Raw genomic sequence first — 19,964 nt, forward strand, 5'->3', positions numbered from 1 at the left:
TGCTGTGAATATTATTCAGTGACAGTGCAGAATGAAATTTACTTACACCTGAAAAAGGAGTTTTCATGTGTGGAAGCTGCATATAGTAATCTTTCACAGAATTTTCTCTTGATAGTATCGATGAAGTCAGTTGTATTTTGATGAGTTGTGAATACAAAAAACAAAGTTTGGCGTCATGACCTGAAGAAAAAGAATAAAGAAATAAAACTTGGACTAGTTCACATGAAACAGCTGCATCTCTTAAAAAGCATTTCCATAAAAAATTCCAGCAACTTTTCTGTGAATGCTTCCTGGAGTGTTGCTGAAGCAAATATTTCTTTGTTTTAGAAAACACTGTATAAAAGTACATGGTGGCTTCTAAAGGAAGATGATGAATTTTCATGGTTAAATGTGTCGCCTTTTCAGGTTCCTCAGCATCACCCAAATCATCTGTTATATCTCCTAGCAGTGCAGCAGCTAGCAGACTGGCTGGACAAGGTTGTGATTTAATTATTCCCACAGGTATCATAGCACTGAATGGATAACGCCCTTGTCTTTGCTGACACTGTACTAACTCCTCCATGTCTCTAATAGTTTGATTTGCTCTTAGGTGGAGATACAACTTTCTGGGGCTTTTTGGTGGCTCTCCTTTCTGGCTTTTAATAGTTCACAAAATAACCTCTGCTTTCCTTTCTGTATACTGCATTTGATGCCATAAAATTTTAAAAAATAGCTCCCAAATATCATTAATAACAAGCAGTAGCTAAAATAGGAGTAATCAAAATCTTCTATTTAGGATAAAGTTGAAACTCTTGGCTTTTTTTTTTCCAAAATGATGGTATATTCTAGCAGAACAGATTGAGGTGGCCAGTAGGAATTCACAACACCCAAACTAGGCTTTGCCATTTGACTCATTCTGTGCCTGTGGGCAAATTACTTAACATCTTTGTCTGTTTCCTCCTATATAAAAGGAGAAAACCTACTCAGTTACCTCATAAGGGTGTTGAGAGGATTAATTACAAAATGTTTGTACAGTGTTTTGAAGACATCAAGAACATAGCAGAGTTTGATGCTAAAGGAGTATCTTGAGGCATCGGCGTAGACTTTTGTCCAAAAACTTACTTACGTAAATAACCTGGCAAGGTTAAGGTGACTGTAAGTAGCAGTAGAGACAGGAGTACCTGAAAAAATGTTGCTTTAAAAGTGGTACTGCTTTGCATTTTTTACTGTTTGGGACGCTAGGAAATGTTTTTGCAAAATTAAAGCTTAGAATTCACAGGATATCCCATTCTAGCTTGCAAATGCTAAATATTAGCAATGAGTGTGTGATGATCAACCCTAGAGATTTTAATTTGTTGCATTAAATCTTTCTTAGTTGCTCTTTTTATACTGGTGGTTCGAAGAAGTAATTATTTCTAATAAAATGAGCTAATAAAGCTGAAACAAGTTAAATATTGGCTGAACATAGCTTCTGGAAAGGATGACCTTCCTTGGGAAAGAAAAAAAAATCTCATTTGAAATAGATTAGTTGTACTCTGTGACAACAGTATTTATGTGCCAATAATTTTCACTTAATCGTCACAGGGTTCAGCCAGACTTCTGCGTTGGCTAAATCCAAAAGAGTGTTCACTTGTTGGATTTTTGAAACATAGATTTTGAGACATTTTTATTCCTTAATCTATTTTAAGGTTGTTAAGTAAAACTGTGTGTTTGGGTAAGCTTTATTCAGCCTGTTACTACATGAACTATTGAGATATATATACACACTTTGTATCCATTTAAAAATAAGTATTTCTGAAATGGGTTTTGAAATTTGCTTATTCATCTTAAGCTCTTCCTAAGAGTCACCTTGCTTTGCTTCTTCATCTGCAGTTGCACAGGTTTTCCATACCTACTATTAATCCCTTAAAACAAAAAACCCAATGCCTTGAAGATTTGCTTTGTGTCTGACATAGGGGGCAGAGTGCAGCAGAAGAGTGGACCTGTAGTGTTAGCTGATGAAGTGAAAAACCCAGCAATGGAGAAACTAGAATTGGTGAGAAAATGGAGCCTAAACACCTACAAGGTATGCAACTGTGTGTATGTATTCTAGAAATTTGCTACTAGATTGGACTGAAGTTCTTAAAGCATTGTACTGCTGTGTGAAAGTAACCTGTCATAGCAACTTTCACTGCAGGGTAACAGAGAATGCATAGGGAAGGCTTAGTTTTCTTCCAAGTGTGTCATTCTTTGTAAACTTTTTTCATACATTGCTTTAAATGAAAAATCTTTCATAGGTGGTGTTGATTTAGCAAAGTGTAGACTGTTCCATTTCTCATGTCCCCTTTAACAGACAGAATGTAAGTATTTCGGCACTAACGTGTTTAAATCTTTTTGCTCTCTAACTTGATTGCTGACACAATAGTTCTTTTAGCTAACAGAAAAAAGTCAGGCCCACCTGGAAGTCCCATACTTGTTAATCACTATTCTAATGCTTTTGCTGTGCCTTGCCTGATTGATTGTTCTTAGTGTTGGAACTGTTGCTTTGATTTGTGTGCCATCATGCTCGTCATACTCCTGTATGGTGCTTCTTTGTGATCAATTGGGATTTGATAAAATAATAACAAAAGAAGAAAGAAAAAGTACTTGAAGCCCACCAGTTTCCAGAAGTGACTCTCATTAATAAGTCATAAGATAAGGAACAATTGTCAGGGAATACATTATGGTCAGGAGTTTGAAACAAAGATAAGTTTTGAAAAAGAGCTTTTATGTCTGTAACTCAAATAGTGAAGATGCAGGCAGGTGGGTTTTACATCAGTGAGGTCTACAGCAAACCATGAAGAAATGAAGTATCTGTGGAAAAAAATCCCTTGCAAAGTACAGATCTGAATCCCTCCAATGTTCTTAAGTCCAGAAAAAGACTTCTTCCCCAGTGAGAATGGGAAGCAGGGTTTGAGACCTTCTACAGTAAATGCTTGTGCTGTTCTTGGTGTGATAATCAGAAGTTTGCATCTCTTCTATGTCTAATTTAATGACTTCAAGAATTTTTCTATTCATCTAAATTTTACAGCAACTGCAGAATTCTGTCAGCTATTCCTGGAATGCATGGTGGTCCCATCAGAGCATGTGCAGTTCAATTGAATCTGTCCCTTAAAATTAGTAAATCTCAAGAGTCAATGTTTCTTAAAAGATCTGTTACAGTAACTCAACTAAATAGAATACTTGGCCCTATTGTCTTTTTGGTGCCTTGATTTAGAAAACAAGACAAATTACCAAGAGTTACTCACAAACCCACTGATGTTAAGTACTAGTCAGAGGACTAGTGAAAAATGCTGGAAATGGTGATCTTAAATCCTTTTTTAGAGCATTTTTTTTGGCAGGAGACTTTGCAAAGCCTGGATTTTTAGATCTCTGTCTTAAACCTCCCTCTTGCTGAAATCTCATCAATTAGCACATAGCAAACAGACAAGCATGTTCAGAAAAGTAGATTAATCTGTTTTCATTAAGTCTCTGAGCTTGAAGTTGTTTCATGGGTATTCTGAAGCAGATGGGTCAGTTGTGGTCTTTCTAGAATCCTGTATTTCTTGTATGGCCTTTTTTGAGGAATAGAATAGTTCAAAAACAGCTTATGAATTCATACTCAGCTTGAAGGAGCATTAAGCAAATGTTTCTAGAGATGTCATGCATTTGAAAATACTTCATATGTAGGCTACATACCAAAAGCATATTTTATTTGATTCAGGACAACATTTCAGTTAGTGGACGTACTGGCTTGGTTTGGTTCCCATTAGAAAGGTTGTGGGAAGAAGTCTCTTATCATGTAAGAACTAACTGATCATAGGTTGGAAGATGCAGAAATAAAGGGCAGGAATGAGTGGTTAGTGAAGGGAACTCAGCAGTTCAATCTGAACTGAAATCCATGCTATGGAATGTACCAAGCATTAATAGGCAAGTGGAGTTGGTGGTGAAACTTGCTACTAGGAAGTTCTTAAAGAATCCGACATGAGCAGTACCTCTGTCACAGTGCCTGTATTAGGAGTTGTGTAATTCAGTTATTACTGAAGAAGTTCAAAAGCCATACCCATCTGTGAGGAGACAGTTAAGTATGCTTTCTTTTTGAGGACCATGATCTTACTCAGAATACTATTCTTTATAGATACTCTTCTTGGAACAAAGCAAAATGAAATTAATATGTGGCATTTTCTGTTAACTGGTGAGAGTATATAGCAACTTTTGTGTCTGTACTAGTACACTTAGAACCATAGTAAATCAAAATAGCTAGGTGCATCTTCTTTGTCCATTCTTGTTCTGCTTTAGCTACATCTCAGATTAACAAAGTATGCAGTGTCTTTATAATGACTAGTTTTTTCTCACTTGTCACTGCTGGGTTTTTTTAGGTGTCTTACTGTATACTTCTGACGCAAATACTTAGTGGTTGAAAATATACCTTCCTTTGTAATTTATTCTTGCTTCCAAACATTTGGAGGGGAGGGAAGAGGTGGTATCTGTTTTTTTTGTTGGCTTTTTTTTTTTTTTTTAGTAAATAGCCAGATTTTTCTATAAATTCCATAGTTCCCAGTTAAATGCTTACTTAACACTCTGATTACACTCATTGCCAATATGTATTTGGCAGTTTCTATTGCAGACTAGCAAGGTTGTATTCTATGTTGGCGTGATTTGTTATGCTCTCTTAAATTTCTCATTCTTGACAGACATATGTCTCCTAGATTAGCTGTGGTCTTTCTTGTTAATTGGTTGAATCTAAGGAACCCAAAGAGTCTGTAACTTCCAATCTAAACCTTATGAGTTATGACCAGCTTGTTTTACCTGTTCATTCTTCAGTCTTTCATGTGTTTGTGTATTAAATGTGGAAAGGACATAAAAGTTCTAGCAGTTTAAATGTGTATCTCTTTGGACATAAGTAAAGACTAAAGTAGCTGAATCCAGCACTGTTATGTATTTGGGAATGTGATACAAGATAAGTTTGGGGATTGTTTCACCTAACTCAGTTGCAGCTTTGTGATTAGTTTTAAATTCCACAGGTGAACTTCAAATAACTTACTAAAACAGTAAATTGCTCTTGATTCCTGTAGAGAAAATGGTATTGATTTGATACAGATCTGCTTTGCAAATGGCTTCTCCTTTGTTTCAGTCAAGGGAAAGTCCAATGTGTATCTTGGGAGGCTCACTGCCAAGTTGAGCTTAAATCTTTCTGAGAAGGTGTCACAGAAAAATGGAATGTGGTAGCAGCCCAAGATGTCACAGTCAGTGACTGAGTGAAAGTGTCTGTAGCTTTTTCAGCTTTTGCTTGCTATTTTAATGATCTGCAAATGTATTAAGAATTTGACTTGTGACAGAAAAGAAGCAAAATCTTTTAGAGGCAGTCAGCTCTGTTTTGTAGACATGTAAATAATGAGAAATTCATTTTAATACTTTTACATATTTCTCAGTAAGAGTTCCTAGTTTCCCAGTCATCTTTAAAATAACATCCTAAACCCCACCAAACTTCTACCTTTGCCTTCCTCCCTTGCCCTTTGTAAAAACCCAAACAAATAACAAAAACATCAATAAAAAGCCAGGAACCAACCAACTAAACCAGGAAAAAAACAACAGCCCTAAAAACGAAAATAGCTTTCTTTTGATGAGAAAATAGCATGGATGATCTGAAATTGCATGGTCGGTAGACAGAGAACCAAAAGATGGCTAACTAGATACTTTTATGCAGAACTAGTAATACTCCCATTAACTGTCTTTAATGCAATGGGCTGAAGTGCTTCTTCTAATTTAATGAGATTCGCCAAACCTAAAAAGAGATAAGTGCTCTTTTACTTGAGAAACAATTAGTTCTGCTCTTGATTTGCTAACTTGAATATTCATCTTAGTAGGAGTTGAGACTTGTCCAACTGTTCTTGCTGAGTCCTGATAAACTTCTAAAGAGTGTGTTGTTTTTTCGGTTTGTTGTGCAAACTTCTATTGGGAGGGGCGATTGTGAAAGAATTGTGTGTAATTATACGTCCCTTGAAGCTGAAAATGGGTGTATGCTCTGCTGTCCTGAATATGCTTGATTCTTTATAATTTAATTTTTTTTTTTCCTCCAGTGTACACGTCAGATCATCTCTGAAAAATTGGGTCGTGGCTCAAGAACAGTAGATCTGGATCTAGAAGCTCAAATAGATATATTGAGAGATAACAAAAAAAAATATGAAAATATCTTGAAACTGGCACAGACACTGTCCACACAACTCTTCCAGATGGTACATACTCAAAGGCAACTTGGAGATGCATTTGCTGACCTGAGTTTGAAATCATTGGAACTTCATGTAAGACTTTTATAGTGTTAAAAATAAAATGGCAGAGATGAAGATTAGCCTAATTAACTCGTGCAGGATATACAGCAGTTAGTAGCTACTTTCCTAAACATTGTAGTTAAGTATATATTACATGCTCTGTGTGTGTGTGTGTGTGTTAAAAGCTTGTGTAATTCACTTCAGGACTATAAGAAATCATTCAAATCACTGTAGTTCTTTATCATTTCTTAAATGTTTATCTTTAGCTGGTGGTTGGATTCAAGAACTGACACCTTTCCTTTGTATAGAAAATGCATTTTACTATGAATTTTCCTTCTGATGAAATATCAGCAGCATTCCAGAGTGTTACATCATTTCTTTGGGGAGTATACGAGAGTAAGTAGTATAGGGCACATTACTTCACTTGTGAATGTGAGCAAATTATTTTTCTGTAGCATGTTTAAGCATCAAGGCTTAATCTCAAAGTCCTTTTTAAAATACATTTTGCTGCTATAGGACTAATCTGTATTATTATGTTGTTAGTAGACTTTAAGCAAGAAAGGCAGTTTTTAGATACTAGCAGTTGTGCTATTAACGATTCTTTGGTATAGAAGTTTGTGACGCTGTCACTTTCTGTTGCTAGTAATAAAACTGTCTGCTGTAAAGAGGGAGGAATGTAGATGTTGAATACAAAACGTTCTAGCTGTCTTACTTCTGCCCTGATAGTTCTGTATACTTCCAAAGTTAAAGCAATTTGATAATGCCGCTGATTCTTTGAAAAAACAATATGAAGTGGCTTAATGATTCCCTAATACATAACTGCTGAAACAGCTTAAATTATCTTTGTGATTAAACTTAAAGCCTCTTTCTGTTTATTCTTCCCTGTTCATGATTTTTCATGAGTTTTAAGGGAGGATATGGAGTTCATGCTTGTACAGAGGAACCTTAACTAATAGCTGGGGGGAAAAAAAGGAAAAGAAAATATACTCATGTGTAGGAATTCCTAATATTACGAACTGCCAGGTCAATATCTGTGAAAGTAAAGCACTTGTAGCAGCTAAGAAAGTAAACAATCTGCTAAAAGAAGTTGGGTTTTATTATCAGTTTACTCTTGACACAAATATGGGCATGTGGTTTGTGGCAGAACTTAGTAATTGTTATGAAGTATGTGCTGAAGCTGGATGTTTCTTCTGCAACTTGGATTAAATCTGGCATTGTGCTTGTTTCAGTCATTCTTTTTTTTCCCGTGTGTAGCCTGCAACTTCTAGTGGGAATATTGTTATTTCAGCATCATATACTGATCTTGGAATTTGTTTCAGTCATTCATCTCTTGTGTAGATTATTGAATGGGGCTGTTGATGAAAATCAAGTAAAGGTTTCTGCTGCTGTAATAAAAATTATCTAACTTTTGCCTCTTGAGGACTTGCCTGCTGTTTGTCTCTTTCCTCTTTGTGTTCTCCTGTACTACCATCTGTAGCCTGGCCTGTTCTTCTGGGATCTTTGAGTAGCAGTGTTGCCTCTAAAGCTTGTGCAGGACTAAGACTGAGATTTCTGAAGAGTTAGTCTTTAATGCTTAATGTGCTATCAATGTATAAGTTTTAAAACAAACCTCACAGTACTTTTTAAGCTAGTATTTTGTATTTTATACGTGATAACAAAATAAGATCTCAATGGGATATCTGTGGAGGTATTACTGAATGTAAATGTTTGGCTGTTTCTCTTTTGGATGCAAAGATAACTCCTGGTTCCAGGCACATGTGCCTCCAATTATATAGACAGATGAATTCCAATTTTAATTGAGCTGCGCATTGAATATGAACTGAGTGTAAACGCTTGATACAGAAATGATTTATTGTCTCTTTCATAGGAGTTATCTGCAGAGGTCATGGACAAACCTCAAAGGTTTTTAATATGAAACCGTGTGAATCAATAGAAAGACAGTTCTGGTGGCTAGCATGTCTCTTAGTACTTCAGGCCACTACAGAGCCATCATTCTTTCCCCCCTCCTTTAAATTGGTAGTATTGCTCACCTGGGTCTACAGTGAACTAGGTGAGAGGACCAGCTGGAAAACATTGTAGTCTCTTTTGCAGGAATGAAAAGAGATGGAACTAAGCACTGCTGAAAAGAGCAATCCTGCTGCTGTTATCTCTGCCTGAATGTTCTTATTTCTTCTTTGTTCTAGCACTCGTGTTACTGTGTTGCTGGCAATGTTAGAGCAAACCAGCTGCAAAATACCTATTTTCGGCAAGATCCATAGTGCCTTAGCAGCCTGCTTTTGCCACACAAACAGCTGTGCAGTGTGAAGGTGTCAGATCTTTAGTGGTGTTTACAAGCTCATGAAAACTTGCCTTAAGTTCTCTTCTTTTTTTATTTTTTGTTGTTCTTCAAATGGCTAATTTCCACTGCACCTCCTTTTCTAGAAGATTCTTTCTTTCTGTTGCACATCACCCTTACTCTCATCACGTCATTAATAGGAAATATCATTTGGCTTTGGTGTGAATGTTCTAGACAGATGAAAGGGAACTGGAATAGAGCAGTTCTGAGTCAGTTGTTGGCAGTGTACAAGCCTAAAAAGACCAAGCTTCAAATATGAACCTTGTGTGTTTTACAGCCATTACCATCAGAGATTGTACTGTTTTGTGAGAACTCCCATCTGCAGCATACGAAGATGCCATATGGATGACATCAATGTAATAGCTGAATTTGTTTGGCATCTGTGCATTAGAAAAGTCTTTTCAGACTTGGTCAGGGCTTACTCTGCTGTTAACAAAGAGACATGAACAAACATATATCCAAATGTGACAGAAATGCTTTGGAAATAATTTCACCCTTGTTCCTTCAAAATTTATGGCTAAGCTAAATTATATTTTTTTAATTTGCTGTCTATTGTAATGCTTTGCTCTTCAGTTATTTCCAGCCTATTAAACTGTGTTAGATATTAGTTTTTGCAATACTCTTTCCCAGAACGTAAGAATAAAATTGAATAGCTAATTAATACTGTGCACCCTTGTGAATTTAGTTATATTGCTGTATTTAATGTAATGGTGGCTCTGATATTAAAGCATGACATAGACAATCACATGAGAGATGCTGGATTGAAATCCTGCTGAATGACAATGTAAGGATTACATCAGTGCTTACTTCTGAGTAACAATCAAGATTTCCAAGTGCAGAAAAATCCTGTTATAATAAAAAGGATTTAACATCACATGTAACAAAGCTGTAAACGATGATTCACTGATACTAGATTTCATTAAAACTCTGAACTTAAACATACAAGACTTCAGTACAATATTAATCATAGCCATACCTAAGCAGAAATGAAAGACCTGCCATGTCTGTGTGTTTGTGTTTTTTTATACTTGGTTGCTGATGAATATTATGGTTTTAAATGCTCTACAGTTTTGTTTTCTCTGCTTTTGTTTGTAGGAGGAATTTGGCTACAATGCAGAAACACAGAAACTTCTAGCTAAAAATGGAGAAATTCTTCTTGGGGCTATTAACTTTTTTATTGCCAGCGTGACTACATTGGTGAATAAAACAATTGAAGACACGTTATTGACTGTGAAACAGTACGAAACTGCCAGGTAGCTATTCTGTGTCCAGCTATTTTCATTACAAACTCATCTTCAAGAAACAGACTTTGTATCAGCTTAGTCCTTGGATGTGACTAACCTGTCAGATAAAAACATAACTCTTATGCAAATAGGATTTACAGTTACTGCTTTATTGCACATCACTTAATGTTTTGTAGAAGTTCTGTGTAGACTTCATTTTATTCTAGAGGTAATTATATTTTTTTCCCCGTGTGCTGGATTAAGGTGGCTTTCTTAGCAGTGTGACATTGCAAGGTTAACATTTTTATTCAGGTGAAGGGTCATACATAGATAATAGGTGAAATAATCTCTTTGATTGAAAACTGTTTAATCTTATGCTTCTGTTGATGCTCAATATGTGCAATTCACATGTCAGTTTTTATACAGAAGGTGCAGGCTTGGTCGGAAAGGAGAAAATAACAAATTTTGTAGTAAGTGTAGCAGTACATATCGAGCTGTGTGCCCTGGAGAAGGTTACTTTTGGCTATGGCATAGTACTCAGAAGCCAGATTCCCTTTTCCTGCCAGCGTTTGGACTTACAGTCATTTCTGGTGCTTGGTTCCATTATGGCTTTTTTTCTCTTCATACTATTAAGTGTCTTTCTTTTGATTTGCTGAAGAAGGTAGCTTATGCATATTTTTTATGTCTGGCTTTTTGTTTTCATGAAGATTTTTGTCAAAAAGTTGCAAGCTGCTTGAGTTTTGAAGTTTAATACCTTCTTTTTCAATTATTCTGTTCTAATGCTTACTTCTAAGCAAATTAACAAGTTACTGTTCTGATATTTTAAGTAAACTTTCAAAAAGTATAAGAGGCAGAATTAATATGCACATAACATATTGCTTTATTTTTGACATGAAAATATTTTAAAGATATCATCAGTTGACATGTTTCCAGGTGTCCATTGAAACTTCATATAAAACAAATCTGCTCTGACTTCTCTTGCTAGTCATTTGGGGTATATGGCTCGTCTCATACCTTCACTGCTTTCTGTTAGAGATGAAGTATTTCTCCGTTTCAGTAAGGCTCTTGGCTTACCTAGCCAGTCCACCATTTTGCAATGTGGAAATAGCTGCCATTTATTTCTGTGCCTCTTTTTCTCTGTCCTCAGCTGCACTTTAGCGTTCATCTACTGCCCTCTTCTATGCACTCTCTGTTTGCTTATTTCCTTCCTTGGAGTTCAGTTGTAAACTCTTTAAATAACACCTTAATCATAGTAGCAAAGAGGGAGAGGCCCTCTGAATATTGCTTCTTTTACTTTGGTTGTTTTTACAACAAATTTTTCATGCTCATCTGTTTCTAGTTTCACAAATGTCTGTAAGAAGGCATACTTGAAAGGTCAGAAATGGTTGCTTGGTTCCAATAAATGCAGCATCTCTCATATGCTGATGTGCTAGGTTCCATTTTTTGAAGGCTATGCAGAAGTATGGATAGAAGGGTTGAGGTTTTTGGCCTTGGAGGCATTGCTGGGTTACCTGGTCAAGTGCTAAATGGCTGTGAACAAATGAACACATTTTGCTTACTACTTTTGTATCATCCACTTACAATATATAATATTGCAATATATAATTTAAAAATATACATTTTTTCTGACAAGGATCCAGTATTTGTTAGACTTGTAGATGATTAGTTTACTGATACAATCTTCAAACTAGTGTCATTCTGTAAGTCCTTTCCCTACTTACAAATGCTCTGTGTTGATGATTAGAAAGCTTAATTTAAATTTTCTTGAGGTTCAGGGGGGAATTTTAATGTTTTTTTTAAGAGAAAATTTAATATTCAGGCTTCTGTATTGAATACTTTTAAGACATTCTGTATTTTTCCAATAAAATGAGAGGGAACATAGAGCTTTATTCGTGTAATAAAATGGTATAGTCTAATATAGAAAGATATCAAGGAGGTTTGTAGGGTTTTTTCTAATAAATATTAGCCTATGTGAACTGGCTGATCCAATTCAAACAGTATCAGGTATCTGTAGGCAAGAGCTTATACCATAACATCAGTTATTTTTGCTCACAGTATTCAGGATAGATAATACAGAGAGAAGAAGAATGAATTAGAAGATATTTCTCATCTGTCTTATCTAGAAGTGGGATATATACTTCTGGTACTGAGTTAGCTTAAATAGCCCTTAGTCTTAATTTTCTTTCTCTCCCCTTATCTCCTTCAGTGATGGTATTGATCCAGAGAGTCTGACTTTCCTAGGAAAATAAGATATGCCTTTGGAAGAGTATAAATAATGCATCACCTTTTTGCAGCATGTTTATCCATGGGCAGACATGTTCTCACAGAACTACCTGTGGAAGAACTATGAAGTCGTTCCAACAAATGAATAGAGAGAAGCCTAGAGCAGTCTGAAAAAGCCTTGAGTCAGAGTTTGGTAGAAGTGGGCTGTTGTTCAGACATCTGCTTAGAGGGAATGTCTTGGTCTTGATGCTTCTCTTGCTCTAACCATAAACTCTTCACTGAACTGATTGAACAAGAGAAGAATAACCTGGAAAAAAAGATTTACTAGATTTATCTGAGTTAAGAGGCTAACGTGTCTAGGAAAAGCTCTGAGCACTGAAGCGAGCACAAACCCAGAAGGTTGGGAGCATATGGCTGAGATAGGGACAGAAGAGGGAGGGTACTTGTTGAGGCAGCTGTACAGTTTACTTAAGGGTGGGTTTGCTTAATGAACAGGAAGGGAGAGGAATATTGCCCAGGTTTTTTATTTTTTCCGTACTTCACTGTTTTGTTCATCTTCTATTATACTTGGCCCTCCATGTGAGGTCTGATTTGAGACAATCTGCCTTCAGGCTTGTTTTTTCCTCCTTTTTTTTTCTCAGAATTGAATATGATGCCTATCGAACAGACCTAGAAGAGCTGAATCTTGGCCCTCGTGATGCAAACACTCTGCCAAAGATTGAGCAATCACAACAACTGTTTCAAATGCATAAAGAGAAATACGACAAAATGCGTAATGATGTTTCTATCAAATTGAAATTTTTGGAAGAAAACAAGGTAAGCTACAACTTTTGATGTTATGTTTAGGAGTTTTTGTCCTCTAAGTTTCTGCTTTTTAGATCTTAAAATATATTTTGGAGAAGAGGAGGCTCAGGGGTGACCTCATTGCTGTCTACAACTACCTGAAGGGAGGCTGTAGCCAGGTGGGGGTTGGCCTCTTCTCCCAGGCAGCCAGCAACAGAACAAGGGGACACAGTGTCAAGTTGTGCTGGGGAAAGTATAGGCTGGATGTTAGTAGGAAGTTCTTCACAGAGAGAGTGGTTTCCCGTTGGAATGGGCTGCCCGGGGAGGTGGTGGAGGCACCATTCCTGGAGGTGTTCAAGACTGGATGAGGTACTCAGTGCCATGGTCTAGTTGACTGGCTAGAGCTGGGGGATAGGTTGGACTGGATGATCTTAGAGGTCTCTTCCAACCTGGTTGATTCTAAGATTCTATGATTTTTAATTTAAAAACAGAGAGACTAAAGGAAAAAAAAAGCTTCATTTCACACAGGTTTTGCTGTATCACTGGAGAATGCAATTTTAGAGCAGGCAGCCTTGAAAGTCTCTAATCAAGGAGCTTCATCTACAAATGGCAAAGAGGGTACTAAAGTACTTGTTGATATGGGAGATTTCACATTTGGAAAAGGATTACTTTTTCAGCTTCTTCCATTTAATGATTAAGTTAGTCATACAGCTATTGATTTAATATTACTTCCAACACTTTTCATGGAGGATATGCACAAAGAAGGTGAGAGAACTCTGAAGGAGATTGTTCAGAGTTCAGCTTTCTTTAAAATAATAACTTGAACTTAAAAATAAAACTTTCTATAATTAATGCCTTTATAGTTTCTTAATTCTAAACAGGGCTCTTGAACTGTTGGTTTAAAGGTTTTTTCCCCCCATATGTGTTTGTTCCAGCCATACTATTGTATGTATGTCTTAATGGACATACAGAACACAGTTCTAAACTTAGCTTTTTTTGATAAACAAGTCCTTCTGAATAGTTTATAATCAGATCTTTAAAGACTTTTATTTTTATATCTGATTTTTGCTTATACTCCAAGTAAATTAAATGGTTATAATAATCTCTGGCTATATTTTCTGTGTCTTCAGAAGGAGGAAAATATTATCAAAACTAATGTCAAGATAGACATAGACAAACTGAGAAACGACTAGTAGTGGATGAGCATGTTCAGTATGGGTAAATTTGTGTATTTTAAAGATCTGATGCAGGTAACAACTGCTTGTCAAAAAACACAAGTGACCCTAAATGACAACAGTAAGAAATTATGCTTCTTGCATAGAAGGAGGAGACGTTGTAATAGAAAATCAAGAGGACAAGCTAAACTAATTAAATCTGGTTGTTCATCTGACTTTTTGAATGCTACCACATATGCAGTTGCTTCAGCTACTTAGCATAAGGATGAAAGGGGAGAAACACAAACCATCAATGAATGAGAAGCCAAAAAGTGGAGAAAATCGGTAAAATCAATAAACCTTTTAGTTTCAAGAACAGTACGTGCTTCAAATGCTTCTACTGAGCACTGTTTCTTCATGCAGGCATTTGCAATGAGGACCAGGGGTCTGAATGGCATTGCCATTAAGAGCTGATCAACCAGATCAACAGTTGACTAAAAACTGGTATTCTTCTGACTTCCCTTTGTTGTTCCTGCTGAACTTGTAGCCCATTAGCTTTCAAAGTCAAAAAAAATCCGTATTGAAACTAATTTTTTTGAACAAGCTGAAGTCTCATTTATTTGCTGATCTTTAAGCTTACATTAGAAAATGCTGGTAAGAACTGAGTTTTAAAACAATATTAGGTTGAAAATGGGTATACTGGAGGTGTCTTTATTTCTTCCCCATTGTTTACATTTCTTAATGAGTTTTGTGCTACTAATATAATGTACTTGTTTTGAAATAATCGAGTTGTGATGCTTAAGTTCAAATTGTTTGAAAACAGCACTTCCCCTGCTTCCTCTTGGTTTACATAAACTACATAGTAGATTGATCATTTTATGTTCATCCTGATTGGAGAGCCTTCAGAATTAAAGCATTGTATCTCCATTTGTACAAAGTTTTCCATACTTAAAAATAAAACTAGGTAGTTTAGGTAGCATTAACACTAGTCGTGGTTGTGGTTACAAGATGATGTCTTTTCAGGTTCCCAGTACATGCTGAATAGTCATCCACTCCCAGAGGCATCTCCTGTGGCTGAAAGTGTGGTGTTCCCTAGGGAATGCTTAGTGTGAGCCTTGCTTGTCTCAACCCTGCTTATGTAACTTACACAAGAGGTACTTTTGAAATGCCGGGAGAGCAGTGTGCTGCATCTCCAGTTGTGGGATACCCCTGGCTTAGCTTGAGGATAAAATTCCTCTGTCTACCGTGCTCTAGTTCTCCCCACTGTTACTATGAAATACTTGCCTGGTAATCGCTTCTGAATTCCTCTGCTCACTGCGCTAACCTGAGCCTTTCCCCTCTGGTCTGAGAGTACTGGCATGGTCTTCCTAGTGACAGTCCTGAATTAGATCAAGCATCCTGTTAACAGTTACAGCCTACAAATCTTGTTTCTGAAAGAGATTGTTTTTCCTCTTCCTGCCTTTTCTTTTAGGTTAATAGAGGGGACTTTCACATGCTTAAGCCTTTTTATCACTGGCTGACATTCCTCAGTTTTGACACTAGAGATGTCAAAATATTTACTTAAGAGTGTATGTAATTTTGTTCCCAAATAAGTCATAGAAAGGACTTCCTTTACAGTCAAATACTGGGTTAAGTAAAATTATCTACTGGGAGCTTTACTCTGGTACGCTTTACTTTGGTGTTTTTGATTATTGTGTAGGATTTTAGTTTGGACTTGATGATCTTGAAGGTCTTTTCCAACCTGGTTAATTCTGCGATTCTCTGTAGTAAAGAATGCGTAATCTTAATCCAACATTTTTCATTTCATTTTTTCCATCTTACATGTAACCCATAATGCTTGCTGGGGTGTAGTGAGAGACAGTGATTGTTATCTCAGAGATGATGTTCTTACTAGTCTGACATCTTTCTTTTTCTGGTGTCAGCCTTTTTTCCTTTTTTTTTTTTAATTAATATCAGTGGAGAGGTAGCTTCTGTTAAACCTCATACTTCTCCTGCAGCTAGTATTAAGGTACTGGAATGTGCAATTGATTTGCCAGACTACTATGAAATCATTATAAACATCTAATTTTTAGCTGCATATGTAGTGTATATGACTGCTCTTAAGTCAATTGAAGGAAATATAGGATCACTAAGTACAGGAGCTAGTTAAGATTTAGTAATCTTGGATGTTCTACTTGTCACAAAAGTATTTGATAGCAGTTGTTGTGATCCATAGTCATTTAAACATCTGCAAATGCAGCATGTGTGTGAAGGAGAAGGATGAAAGGAGGAAGAACACAAGTGTATGAGTTTGTGTAACTCAGCTGCTTCAGCTGTGGGTGTACTGTTTAGGAGATGGCTTAAACTAAAGACCATATATGACGCTGAACTCTCAAATGGAAGGATGATTTTGATATTAAGATGTAACAGTAGTTCCAGGGAGGAATTGTTATAAGTGTTTTTTTGTAGCTGGTTTTAGAAAGCTTGTGTTGTTGAAGGCTTATCACATAGAAGGCAAATGAGGGTTAGTATTTGAGCAGCTGTATCAAGGTATGGCCTTGCCAGACTCATGTTAAGGTTTACCAGAACTTGGAAATCCCTGATCATCAGCTTTATTAATATATATTGTTATGTGAATTAGTATTTGCTCTAAGGCTAATTAGAGAAGCCATTTTAGTTAAGAAAATAATGCAGTAGCTGTATTTCTCTCTTGTAGACTGTAAACCTTTAAGGCTTCAAGTCTTGTATAGATTGATACAGGCTGCATGGTCTCAACCTTAGTTGTTATCACTTGTGTTGGAAATGGAATTGTGTAATGAAGCCTGGCTGCTGCAAAACAATTAAGCAATTCAAGGGTTAATTTTAGATTAGATTAATCAGTTCATTATTACCTCCCAAAAATGGTTTTACAGTCTAACCAATATTAAAAAAAAACCCAACATATTTTGGTTAGAACAGAATCCTGGATAAGCTTTTGTAAATATATCTGCACTGGATGCAGTCAGTTATGTTCTCACTCAGAAGTTTTGTCCCATATTTGGTTAAGCGTGAGATACAAGGAGAGCAGGGAGAACTGGGAGGTGGTTCAAGCTGTCACTGCAAAGGAACTATAAAGCCAGTTTAACTGGTTGGTGGGCTCTAATTGTTCTGTGTTGCTGCAGATGTCACCACTGAACAGCCATCATCTAACTGACCCTGTGTTGTGGGGGGAAAAGGTCTTACATGGTCGCAGTCTCCTTGTGCCTTTTCTCCTGGGTTCGCATTAATAGTTCAATTTGAAGTCCCCCCGAGGTTCAGAGAACTGCATTACAATAAAGTTAGGATTGCAGTTTTCTGTGTGTAAAACCAGGATACGCAAGATTGGTATTCACATTGATCATAGCATTTGATCTTGAAATTAGAACTGATGTTGTTTGGTTGTTTTCTGTTTGTTTTTTTTCTGGTGTTACTGCCGAGTTGTACTGGTGGTATCCTCAGCTGGCAGAATTCTGTAGGAATTTGTGACATTGATTAATAAGAGTAGCTGCAGTCAGAGAGAAAGGAAAAACTGTTAGTCGTGTGTGCATTTGAGAAGTAGCAAATAGAATTCTGTGTATTGAAAGAAAGTGAATGCACTTGTGTGCATTATGTTTGATGTTTAAATGCCTGCTGCTACAAACGAAAGCAATATGAAATGTAATGGAAACCCAGATAACCAAATAACCGCAAATCGAGATAGCGAGAGGGAAGGGTTGCGGTAGTTGTGGGAAGGTAGCAACTGACAGAAAGATTGAAATGAGGGTAGGCTTTGGTCATTGATGGCTGAAACAGTCTGAATGAGGAGGATGTAAACAAATATGTGCTTACTCTGCCACAGAAAATGGTGTCTGAAGGGAGGTGGGAGGAAGAGGACAGCATTTAAAATTAAAGTAAATGTTAGGAGCATCCAGAGGAAATGTGAAAACTCAAATCCAACCCATAAATTCTTCTGTATATGCAAGTTAAGTCTTCTGTTTAGGACATGTCTGTTTTTTGTGGTTATCCACAAAACTTAGTTTTGGTTTGAGACTTGAAGTTTGTCACGTATGTTATGGAATGCGTACTCTTTGGAATTAGGAACAAAAAGGTGTATCTAGCTAAGTAACAAGGAACAGTGATTTGAAATTATGTTCAACTGTAAAATATGATGGCTCCTGATGGGCATGCTGGTCATATGTTGAGACCTGTATTTTAGGAACATGCTTTGATAGAAAGGCAGATCTTCAAATGCTCCTTTTTTGCAATAGACACTACAGCTTAGTGCTCAAATGTTGGCTTTTAGCACTGTAGTCTGGAGAAAGGTGATCCCTTCATCCTCTATGCCTCTACTCTCACATTTCCTTCTCATTTGTGTTTACAGAAGTGGTTTTGCAGCTGTGCAGAGAATTGGATTGTGGAACCAGTTCACATTAACACAGATAGGTTGTTGTCTGGTCAGTTTTAGTCTAGATCTGTGCCCTGATTCAGCTGACTACGTAACTGCACAAGAGTTCTGCCAACAGAGAGCTAAGGTTAAACAGTGTGGAAGTAAGAGTCAGTGGCTGGATAGAGGAGTGGGTAAGGCTGAAATTCTTCAATGAGAAAACTGATTGGGTTTGAAATTGTCTCTAAGTGAATACTTGTCTTGTTCTTAGCTGTGATTGCAGATGTTTTTGCGGTGGATATCAAGTGATTAGAGATGTTACAGCTTTTTTTCTCTTAACTGGCTGCTGCTTCATAGTACAGCTTCTTTGTACTCTGTGAAGACAGTTTAAGTGGCCTTTTCCTAAATGTTGAGTCTTAAAATGACTTGAATTTAGCTATGGATAGAAAAATTCCACCATTACTTCTGGGATTTACTTAGCAGTCTGCTTCTGAAAGGGAAGCTGTAACACCATGAACCTCTTCAACCAGGTCAATGACAATCATAAAACTTACACCACAGTGATCTGACTTGGGGACAGAACTTCATATAGCTCTGGTGGTTCAAAAAAAACTCCATCTAAGGGAAACCTGTTTTGCTTTCATTCCAAATAATCTGCTGCTACACAATCAGTCCCTGCTTCTGCATTTGTATGCACATATACTTGAGCCTAGGCCTGACTGAATTTACAGAATTGGCAGAAAACTTCAGGGCAGTTTGCAGAAGCTTTGTGTTAAAAGCTAGCCTAACAAAGTACCACATTAGGTCTCAAATTGATCGGTTTGGGCTAGGAATAGTGGGTTAACTACCTTCTTGAGCTCCTATAATTAGTATGAATGAAAACTCTTGTAGCATTTCGATATCCTAGGAGACTGAGTGCGCAGGCACTTTTACTGGGTAAGCCTTCGTGTTATTTTGACATTTTCTACTTGTTTAACATGGTATATGAGAGATGAACATTATTAGAGTGTATGCTGAAAGCAACTCTTTTATGATTCAGAAAACCTGAACTATGTTTGGTAAACAAGTATAGTTAACTAAATTCTGTATCTCCTAAATCTTAAACCATTTAATTCTGTGATGTCTATTGTAAGTCAAAAAAAAGTCTTCAGATATGATGTGCACAGTGAACTCCTTTCTAATCATACATACCTCTTGTGGGTTTTCTTGGTGGAGCAAAAAGCCCATTCTTTTAACATGTATTTAGTTAAATTGTTCCAAATTACTAGGGAGGAAAACACAGGGATGCTAGTTTTCAAATTGTCAGAGCAACTGTGACCAAAATTTGGATCAACAAACAGAGGTTATCACTTAGGTAGGATACTAAGATCTGTGCAGTTGTCAGTTTATGGGCAAAACTTATTCATGAAATTACACTATTCAGCAAAAAAGTTGTACACTCAAGAGAAGCTTCAGGTATCAGTGCTGAAACTTGCACCCAGACACATGCTCAGCCCTTTTTTTCTTACAGTATTTTATTTTAAAAGTATACTACATTTCTGTATGATAGTGTAAAATGTTTCAGTTTTCTAGTGTCTATTATATGTTGGCATTTTTTAGCTTGAGATCTTTTCTTGAGTGAAGGCTATTTAAGTGTTTTCA

General features: G+C 36.7%; 1 protein-coding gene across 8 annotated transcripts in view; it reads left to right on the forward strand.

Annotated features, from left to right (window-relative positions):
- The window catches only part of ARFIP1 (ADP ribosylation factor interacting protein 1), a 40,081-nt gene that overhangs the window by 17,409 nt on the left and 2,708 nt on the right, over positions 1-19,964 (forward strand). For 5 of the 8 annotated variants that reach the window (XM_064148661.1, XM_064148663.1, XM_064148665.1 and 2 more), the window contains 5 exons: positions 406-501; positions 1,935-2,044; positions 6,057-6,278; positions 9,676-9,833; positions 12,668-12,842. In XM_064148661.1, the coding sequence (XP_064004731.1) occupies positions 406-501; positions 1,935-2,044; positions 6,057-6,278; positions 9,676-9,833; positions 12,668-12,842 (761 nt within the window). The remainder of the gene's footprint in view (positions 1-405; positions 502-1,934; positions 2,045-6,056; positions 6,279-9,675; positions 9,834-12,667; positions 12,843-19,964) is intronic. The other 3 variants (XM_064148666.1, XM_064148668.1, XM_064148664.1) reach the window with 2 other exon arrangements.

The sequence above is a fragment of the Pogoniulus pusillus genome, chromosome 9 (genome assembly GCF_015220805.1).
Source record: "Pogoniulus pusillus isolate bPogPus1 chromosome 9, bPogPus1.pri, whole genome shotgun sequence".
NCBI classification, from domain to species: Eukaryota; Metazoa; Chordata; class Aves; order Piciformes; family Lybiidae; genus Pogoniulus; species Pogoniulus pusillus.